This window comes from Lolium perenne, chromosome 4 (genome assembly GCF_019359855.2).
Source record: "Lolium perenne isolate Kyuss_39 chromosome 4, Kyuss_2.0, whole genome shotgun sequence".
NCBI lineage: Eukaryota > Viridiplantae > Streptophyta > Magnoliopsida > Poales > Poaceae > Lolium > Lolium perenne.
The window spans coordinates 154,728,863-154,738,150 of record NC_067247.2 but is presented as its reverse complement, the minus strand read 5'-3'; the positions used below and the strand labels follow the sequence as shown (position 1 = coordinate 154,738,150).

The window sequence follows — 9,288 nt, the reverse complement described above, 5'->3', positions numbered from 1 at the left end:
AACTAACATTAGTTGTTCATATATACCCAAAAGAAGGCCTCTTCAGTGACCCGGCTTGGTACAGGTTTTAGTTTAAAAGACGCATCAAATTTCTGTAAGGTACTATATAGTTCATAGTAGTTTTGCAAAACCTAGAAAATGTATTACCATATTGGCACTTAAATTTTATCTTTGTTATAGAAAATAAACATCTGCCCGAGCTCAACTGCTTTACAAAGTATTTACATACACCTCCTTATGTAGGAAATTCCAAAGGTAAACAAGGTTCCTTTCAGCATAATACTCAATCTCATAATATATTTTCTCTTGTTTTCCTAGTTGTATATAAACGTTTGATACTTTGTTTGTAATTTTATGTGACTCGCTGAGTTTTGCAAGACCTAAGAAAAGTATTACTACAACGGAATCGTTTGCCAACGCGCACTCCAAAATCTTGTGTTGATGGTGCGCGTAGGCCAATAGATGGAAATGCACGGAGAAGCTAGATTGGACATCCCTGTTTTGGTTGATTAAGTTTATGCAAATGGACGATTGAGAACAAGTGCCGATAGTCAATTGTGTCATTTTTCGGTTGCAACAAGGAGAGCTCTGCCTTTGATTTGTTACATTTCCGTAATTCTGAACATGTGATCGATGTGCTTTAAAAGTAAATTAGAGAAGAGACCGAGGAACAAGATGAGCATGTCCTTGTTTCTAGGTAAAAAATATTACCTCCGTCTCAAATATAAGCCTTCCTAAAAAAACTAAATTAGTAGAAGAGAAACACACAAGTCAATGGATCCCTTATGGAATTATTGCCTGGAACCAGTGAACAGCGTTAGAAGATCCTCATGTGTGTGCTTGTGTGTGCGCGCGCAGTGTGCATGCTGGGACCGACGACCGACGGCATGGCAAGCGTGTCATCTGCAGCTTACTGCGAGGCAAGTGTGTCACAGCGCGAGCAGTTGCGATACTCTTTATTGTTTGTTGGTTTGGATTGCTCATCAAGCATTTCGCTTGATATGGCGATACTCTTTAATTAGCCCGACGTGCGCGATTTGGGAACATGGGAGTCTATCCTAGGATGCAGTTTACACGTAGCCTAGGGGGTTTTTCGTAAAAGTATCAAACCGTGGCGGAAATGCTTTTCCAGCATGGAGCAGACGTGACGTCTGATTGGCTTTGTATGAAATTTGAATCCGCATGAAAAGTTGGCCATCAATGCTACATCTACACACTCCACTTACGAAAACAGTTTACGAGATCGCGTGGTGAGAAGATGAGGTATCACGTTCCTAAAATCACGGCACCTGAAAAAGTGTGGACCAGTGGCGTGCTTCCACTTCATTCCGTAACAAATTTGCCCATAGATTTAGATTATTGCAAATTGGTGACCGCCTGACCTGTTTTTGCAAGTTTTTATATTAATTTGCTCCTAACGAACAAGTTTATGTACTCATGTGCTAATGTGTCATTTAATTTAGCACGGCGTGCTGCCGTTTACTTCCTCGCCCCACCATCCATCCTCACTTCGAGCTAAATGCCTCGGCGACTCGGCGTGGATGCTCTCTGTGTTTCGTGCGTGCTTTGTGGAAGAATGTAGGCGTGATGTTGGTTCTTCTGCCGTACGTCTTCCCTTATACTAGCCTAATGCTAGACTTATGGGAACTTTGTTACGAGATTTTTCTACGAGATAAGGTGGAGCAATTCAGTTAGTGCAATTTTTTCCCTCCCATGATTTTAGGAATTGAAACCTACCATGATCCTCCACGTTTGCCTGTAAGTAGGATCCCGTGGAAACAACCTGTAGATGTAGCATTGTTGCTACTACTACGTATTGCGGGAGGCGCGCGAGCGTTGCTCCATGCATGCATGTATCGATGGGCTGGTTGACGTGAATATTTTGCCAGCAAGTTTTTCCAATTTTGATTTGAATCCGACTATAAAATGGACACTAACAGAATAACAGAATTTTGCATGTATCTCGGGCTCTCGGCCGCCGGTTGACGTAAAACTTTGCAGGGAAGTTTTCTGGAGTAATTCCGAATTGGAACCCAGTTCCAGTTCCAGTTCCAGTTCGGAAATACGTCGTGCCTCCATGCCCAGCATGCATAAATACTAGTACCGAATACGCGACACCTACAACCTCCCTCCTCTAAGAGAAGCTCGATCTAGCAAACCCTAACTAGCAAGGCGCGCCATGGAGGAGGCGCAGCACGTGCTCGGCGCCCTTGGCCTCTCACCGGGATTCAAGTTCGAGCCTGACGACGACGAGCTGGTGGAGCAGTACCTGCTGCGTCGGATCCTTGATCAGCAGCTCCCGCTGGAGGGCGTGATCTTGAAGGCCGATCCGCTGAGCGCTCCGCCATGGAAGCTCCTCAAGGCACACAATCGGGAGGACGACGCCTTCTTCTTCTCCGACGTACAAACGAAGCACGCCAAGGGCAATCGGCAGAAGCGTACCTGCGTCGACAAAGGAGGGTGCTGGGAAGGGCAGAAGGCCCCCATGGACGGCGAAAGGCTGCGGGTCGGCACGGATGAGATCACCTGGAAGAAATACATGCTCAACTTCCACGAGCACGGCGTGAAGGGCAGCACGGGATGGGTCATGCACGAGTATTCGATCACGGCCCCGGACCATCTGGCCTCGTCCTCGCTGAGGCTGAATCGTATCCGGCTCAGTGGGCATGGCAAGAATTCCAAGAAGGAGCGCGGCGACGACGGTGGAGCGCAAGAGAGAGCAGACGAGCCCGACCACATCTCTGCGGCGAACTATGTCCTCCCTGCAGTGGAAGTGGTGGATCTCCTAGAGCATGAAGATGACGACAGTGCAAGGCCGGCTGCGACGTCGTGCTCAGATCAATACTACCTGCAGTACCAGCGGGACGATTTGACCCAGCTGGATTATTTCCAAGACCTTGGATACTACGCAGGACCTGGCGCGGCGAACCTCGGAACACACGGCGGTACGCAAACATCAGATCAAGGAGCCCCAGGCGTGATGAATGAGTACGATGATGGTGCAGCGCCGGCGGCAGCGATGGTACCGTTTGGTCAAGGATCATTCTCCAGCGATGTGCCGTTCATGGATTTTGAGATGCTGGATCAGGACATAAACTTGGACGAGTTCATGGATTTTGAGCTGCCGGATCAGCTCGACTTCAACATTGAAGACCCGTACGCTTTGGAGGCACCTCTCCATGATAACTATTCCATGTAACGCGGCTAGGCTAGACTTACTTACACTTCTTTGTAATGCTATGCGTGAGGGCCTGAATGCCTCGTCGTCTGTTGTGACGTCTTATAACAAGCAAGGAAATTGATTCAATCTTTCCTTAGCTTTGTGAATGATATGTTGGTGCTTATACCTGAAAAATATATTTTCATATTGAAATACTCGCATCAGTGTTCTTTCTTTTAATGTATCTTCTGAATGCATCGGTACTTGATAGATGATCAAATATGTAATGTGCACCGTGCATGCCCTCAGTTGCTAAAACCTTTCGACCAATAGTTGAATGATAACCTTTTAATCCAATGTTTGAATGATAAAATTTCAACTCAGTGCAGTATATAACTAATGAAAAGGAAGAAAATTCAGAAAATGCCCCTCCAGCTCCAACCGGTGGTTCCATCCGAGGAGGCAAAGAAATTATTGCTAGTACAAGAACTCTGTTGGCGCTGGAACAAATGGAGAAGGTTCTGTTGGAGCAAGATGAAGCTGATGCTTTTTACTAAGTAAGAAATCGGCTGAGCAGAAAAACTTCAGTTCGATACTAATCTGTGCAACAACAAAGGGCAAAATGATAATATAGAAGACACCTTCAATTCTCTTTTTTTTTAAACAATGACTTACCTACTTTTTTTTAGACCCCCGTTCTAAAACAATGACGGAGAAGATATAGAAAACTTGGTTGGAGGTAATATCGATAACTTACCTACTTTTTTTTTAAAACGGGGGTAAAAGTTTTGCCCCAATCTATTAATTAAGAAGAAGGTTTAGCATGAAAGAGCATGCGGTTACAAACGGACCGGACCTTAGTACAAAAGGACTATCCTCGCGGCATCAAGTTACTCAAGCTCTTAGCTCCCGCTAACACCCAAAAACGGGCCTCGCCTCTAATCCTATCGAAGACTACTTGTGTCGGTGCACTCTTAGAGCGGAAGACTCTAGCATTTCTCTCGTTCCAAACCTCCCATGAGACCAACAAGGTGATGGATGCCATTGCCTTGCGGTGTGGCATCCCTCCACCCGCCATGAAATTCCACCAACCTTGCGTATCCAAGCCTGTCCATTGTGTGGCATTGAGGGAGGTGAGCCCCAACCAATCTTTGGCGAGGCCCCAAAGGTGGATGGTGAAGCGGCAATGGACAAAAAGATGCTCGGTGGATTCCGTACATTGTTTGCAAAGGGGGCAAAGGCCACAATTAGGCCAACCTCGTTTGGCTAAGCGGTCGGCCATCCAAATTCTACCTTGGTTGGCAAGCCATGCAAAGAATTTAACCTTGGGCGGCGCCCATGCCTTCCATATCCTCTTGTTCATGGGCGAGGCGGTTGACACAAGAAGTTGTAGTTCATAAGCCAACTTTACCGTGTAGTTCCCGCTCGGGGTAAGCCTCCAAGTGATGTTGTCCTCCACCTTGGGGTTGAGGTTGATGGTGGAGAGAAGGGACCAAAGGTCGACAAATTGTGAGAAGTGGTCTAAGGAGAAGGAAGCATCCAAAGTGATTTTTCTAATCCATGCCTCGCCATTCATAGCATGCGACACCTTCCAATTCTTTCTCTTGGACACCGCATATATGACATGGGCGATGTCGATCAGCTTTCTACCATGAAGCCAAGGGGCTTGCCAAAAGGGGGTCTTCTTCCCATTTCCCAAGGTAATCATGGTTGCCGCATAGAAGATCTCCATGTCTGCTTCGGAGCATGGGTTTCTGGAGCCAACCCAAATCTTGGAGGGGTCTTTCCACTCTAGCCAAGGCCATCGCAAGTGAAGGGCCGTTGCAAATTTCTCCAAATGAAGAATCCCAAGCCCTCCAAGTTTCTTCGGCCGGCAAACAACTTCCCAGTTGACCTTGCATTTTGCCCCGGTGGTGGAGTCCTTAGCGGACCAAAGGAAGGCTCGTTGAATCTTGTTGATAAATTTATGGTTCCCGGGGGGTGGAGAGTGGTGTGAGGTGGTAGATTGCCTGGGAGGTGATCACAGACTTCACAAGGGAGGCACGGCCGGCCGTGGTGATAAGTTTTCCGTTCCATGTGGGTAGCCTGTTCACACACTTATCCTCGAGATGTTTGAAATCCCTCCTTCTCAAGCACCACACCGAAAGTGGTAGGTGTTGTGGGTATACTTTATGGGTATATCAACGGCATGACCTAGATCCGGCAAGCCCGGGTGGCCCATAGTTGGTGGTGAGGCATGTGGCCCATCGGGCGGCCCAGTTGTTGTAGATCATGAAGGATGAAGTCCAGCCCAGGAACAGGAAGCCGGATCTCAACCGACTTACGAAGGAGGCTGGATCCGTGACAGCCCATGAAGTATCCGGATCCAGCACGTACTTGAAGGAAGGCAGATCCTTGACGTACACGGCAAGACATTGTACCGTAGTTAGGCAACTTGTATTCCGGCTAGGACTCTCCATGTAAACCCTAGATCTGTGCGCCTTTATAAGCCGGATCCTGGGAGCCCTAGAGGCACAACCACAACTCATTGTAACAACGCGAAAGCGCCCAGATAATTCCAGACAAGCAGCAGTAGGCCCTGTCATCGTGCAGGTGTTCCGAAGCTGGGTAAATCGCGTACCACCGTCCTGCGTGCACTCCGCCCTATGGCCCCTACTTCTTCTCTCCCTCGTGAGGATCCCTCCTCCGAGGTACCGTCGAATAGGCAACGACAGTTGGCGCCCACCGTGGGGCCTGTGGCGTCTGGAGGCCGGAACCGGGAGGGTTCCGCCATGGGAAGCTACGACGACACCATCGCTGTGGGGCGCGTCCTCTACGCCGGAAATCTGCCGATCGTCCCTCCGGATGAGTGTTGGATTCCGGCTAGGACAAACCCCATCAAGCTCTCCATCGTCCCAGTTGGCGGCATACACATCTTCATCGGGGAAACCGTCGATTCCGATGGAAACCCACTGGTAAGTAACGCAGACGCGACCGCCGCAGAGCTGGACGCTGTCGCGAAGATCCGATCTGAGATGCAGGAGCTTCCCAAGGAAGATTCCGCCTCGGATCTGGAATTTTCAAAGCCCACCCAATCCGCCCCTGAGCAGGAAACAACGGTGGAAGACCAATGCAGATCCGCCTGGGTCTCCCAGGTGTTAGAAAAGCAGAGGTGCCACTTCGTACACTTCTTGGCCCATACCGCCGGAACCGCCCCTCAAGAAGACGGAGCTGGTCCTGAGCAGGTAGAGGCACCGGAAAACGACGCGGATCCGGGTCAGGCTGAGCCTGTCGGAGAAAGCGAAACTCCGGTTGAAGAGTCGATTTTGGGCAATCTGAGCCCAATTTCCGGAGATACCCCCTCCATGGATACTGACGAGTTTAACCGCAAGCTAGGGGAGTACGGTTTCGGTGATCAGCCTGAAGTCGACTCCGCCCAGCCTAAGCAGGTTCTCGCAACCGTAGCAGCGCTGGGGCAACCTGGATCAGAAGAGGCAACCAACCAATCTGACCCTCAGCCATCCCGCCAAGGATCTCCACTGTCACGGGAGCGACCCCGCAGGGATTCTTCCTCGGAGGAACTCCTGTCAGCTGAAGAGATGGTTGCACGAGCAGTTCTTAACAAACCTATAACCCCGGGCGACGCCGCAGATCCGGAGGCTCTAGAGGCCACTAGAAAGGAAATGCTGGCCACAGCCAAGAAGCTCGCTGATGCCGCAGCCGCATTTTAAGGGATGAAAGGGCAGAAGCTGCAGGTTTGGTGGACCAATTCGACAGACAGGATCGCGAAATTGCTGCCACACTCGAGCATGTCAAGAGCATGGCGCAAGAGTGGGAAGTAAAGATGACCTATGCGCAGGCGGAGGCCGATCGAATTGTTAGAGAAGCAATCCCGCCTCGCAGAATCAACTTCGCCACGCCCGCAGAGCAGCAGCCGTTGGAAACCCCAAAGGACAACATGCTAAAAGCTGCGGAGCTGTTGAAGAAGAAGTACGAAGAGGTTGATATCAACTACCTCCGCAAACTTGTCGCTTCAGCAATGCAGCAGCAAAGCAAGGCAGATACTTCGTGCAGGTTAGAATCCAATCCGGATAACTGTGTATCCACCGCGCAGAAGGACGCTCGCGCCGATCGGCATCCCGATGATGAATCACACACCGGATCCTCGGAGCGCAGAAGAAGAACCAGGGAACACCCAAATCCGATCCCCGTTCCGTCAAAGATGCCTTCGTCAGATCCAAGAAAGGGAAAGGATGCAATGTACTCTGGACGAGACAAATATCGCAACCCCTCTCCTCCGCCTAATGGTTACCCGCGACCCCCTCGCCGCCGTAGTCCAGCCGGAAACACCAGGCCCCCAGGGCATGGTGGGATTGTTATCCGCGACAACGTGCTGCCAAGAAACAGAAACAAGGAGCGCTCGCCGGAACCTCGCCGGAACCAGAACAACGTTCGTGAGCCCGAGCCCAGAAGGAGTCAGAATGAGGAGCGCGACCCAGAGCCTCGCCGGAGCCGCGACCCGGAGCCTCGCCGGAGCCGGAACGACCAGGGCAGCCAGCGCCATGGCGAAGGCAGCCACAGAAGCCGGAGCCAGCACCGGGAAGGCCGAGGAGAATCGGACGGCGGAAGCAAGAAGTCGGACCGACCACCTCGTAGGTCTCCCTCACCACCACCTAGCGGTGGCGGCGGAGGTGGAGGCGGAGGCGACGGCCGGAGATCTCGCTCTCGCTCACAATCTCCTCGCCACGGCCCGCGCGACGCACGGGATCGCCTTAACGAATACAGAACCGACTACATTGGCCCGAAATGCTTTGGCAGGATGATTCGAGAGGAACCAAAGCCAAGGATGAACCTCAAGCTACCCGGAAATCTGAAGCATTATGATGGCACCGAAAGGCCGGATACCTGGATTGAGGATTACTATAATGCAGTAACCTTTGCCGGAGGAACCCCTAACATCGCCTCGCCGCATGCTCCGCTTGTACCTTGTAGGTCCAGCCCGGATCCTGCTCGCTGACCTCGAGAAGAACTCCATCTTTTGCTGGTTCGACCTGAAGACCGCTTTCGAGAAACACTTCAGAGGCACCTACAAAAGACCTGCCACGGCAAGCGACCTGCAAGCCTGCATCCAGAAGAAGGGAGAAACCTCCAGAAACTACCTCACACGATGGTTGGCATGCAGGAACGAGTGCGAAAACGTCGACCACACCACCGCCATGTACGCTTTCATTGGTGGACTGCAGAGGGGAGGATTGCTGAGGCATACGCTCACTCGTTTGGCTAACTCAAACAAGCTGACTTTGGATGAGATGATCTCCATTGCCAGTGATCATACTGCCGCCGATGATGACGCAGGCGGTGATCTCGCACCTACAGCAATCCCCCTACATCAACAAAAGAAGAACCGTGATAACGGCAACAGCAGCAGCCATAAGCGCAAGAACCCTGATGACCAGCAGAGTGGCGGATCCGAGATGGGAGCCATGGCGTTTCAACGCGGAGGTTAAGCAGGAGGAAGAGGACGCGGAAGTGGAGGCGGAGACGGCAGGGGTCAAGAAGCATGCCACCGAGGTCACAACCCGGCGGATCCCGCGCCCCGCAAACCTACGAGGAGTACAGAGACATGCCCTGCCTGGCCCACCTGGATCCGGTTACAGGGAAGTCCACTCACACCAACTGCAACTGCAAGTGGGTCAATGATCTAAAGAACGACCCGGAGGCAGGATACAAGCGAGCCCGGAAGCACCGCCCACGCGGCAAAGGAGGCAAGGGCAAGAACAAGGACAAAGAGGAAGATAGTTCCGAGGCGATGGATGAGGATGATAACTCGCCGGATCCCAAGGTAGGATCCGCAGGTAAATCCAACCCATTCGAGAAAAAGAGCGTGGGGGCTTACCACACTTTCCTCGGAACCCCAACAGTCCGCGCTGCCAAGTCAGCTACCCGGATCCTGAACGCCACAGTTCCGGCTGTGCCGCAGTATGTCAGGTGGTCGGAAATCCCGTGCACATTTGATAGGGAGGATCACCCTGCCATTGTGCCAAAAGAATGTTACGCCTTGGTTGTAAGTCCCCGCATAGACGGGTATGACTTCTCCAAGTGCCTCATGGATGGTGGAGCCAGCTTGAACATCATGTACCTGGAGACTC

General features: G+C 51.3%; 1 protein-coding gene across 1 annotated transcript; it reads right to left on the bottom strand.

Annotated features, from left to right (window-relative positions):
• Window positions 1-3,303: 3,303 nt before the first annotated feature.
• LOC139839167 (uncharacterized) lies at window positions 3,304-4,892 on the bottom strand. The gene is made up of 2 exons (XM_071829213.1): window positions 4,454-4,892; window positions 3,304-3,347 (listed from the first exon to the last, which is right to left on the bottom strand). The coding sequence occupies exons 1-2, from the start codon at window positions 4,890-4,892 to the stop codon at window positions 3,304-3,306; spliced, it is 483 nt and encodes a 160-aa protein (XP_071685314.1).
• Between the last annotated feature and the right edge of the window lie 4,396 nt (window positions 4,893-9,288).

Excerpts from the sequence above, each read along its gene's own strand:
- LOC139839167 (XM_071829213.1), bottom strand. The coding sequence starts at position 4,892 with ATGGAGATCTTCTATGCGGCAACCATGATTACCTTGGGAAATGGGAAG. Across the intron at positions 3,348-4,453 it reads TGCATGGCTTGCCAACCAAG|GTATAAGCACCAACATATCA; the intron begins GTAGAATTTGGA and ends TATATTTTTCAG.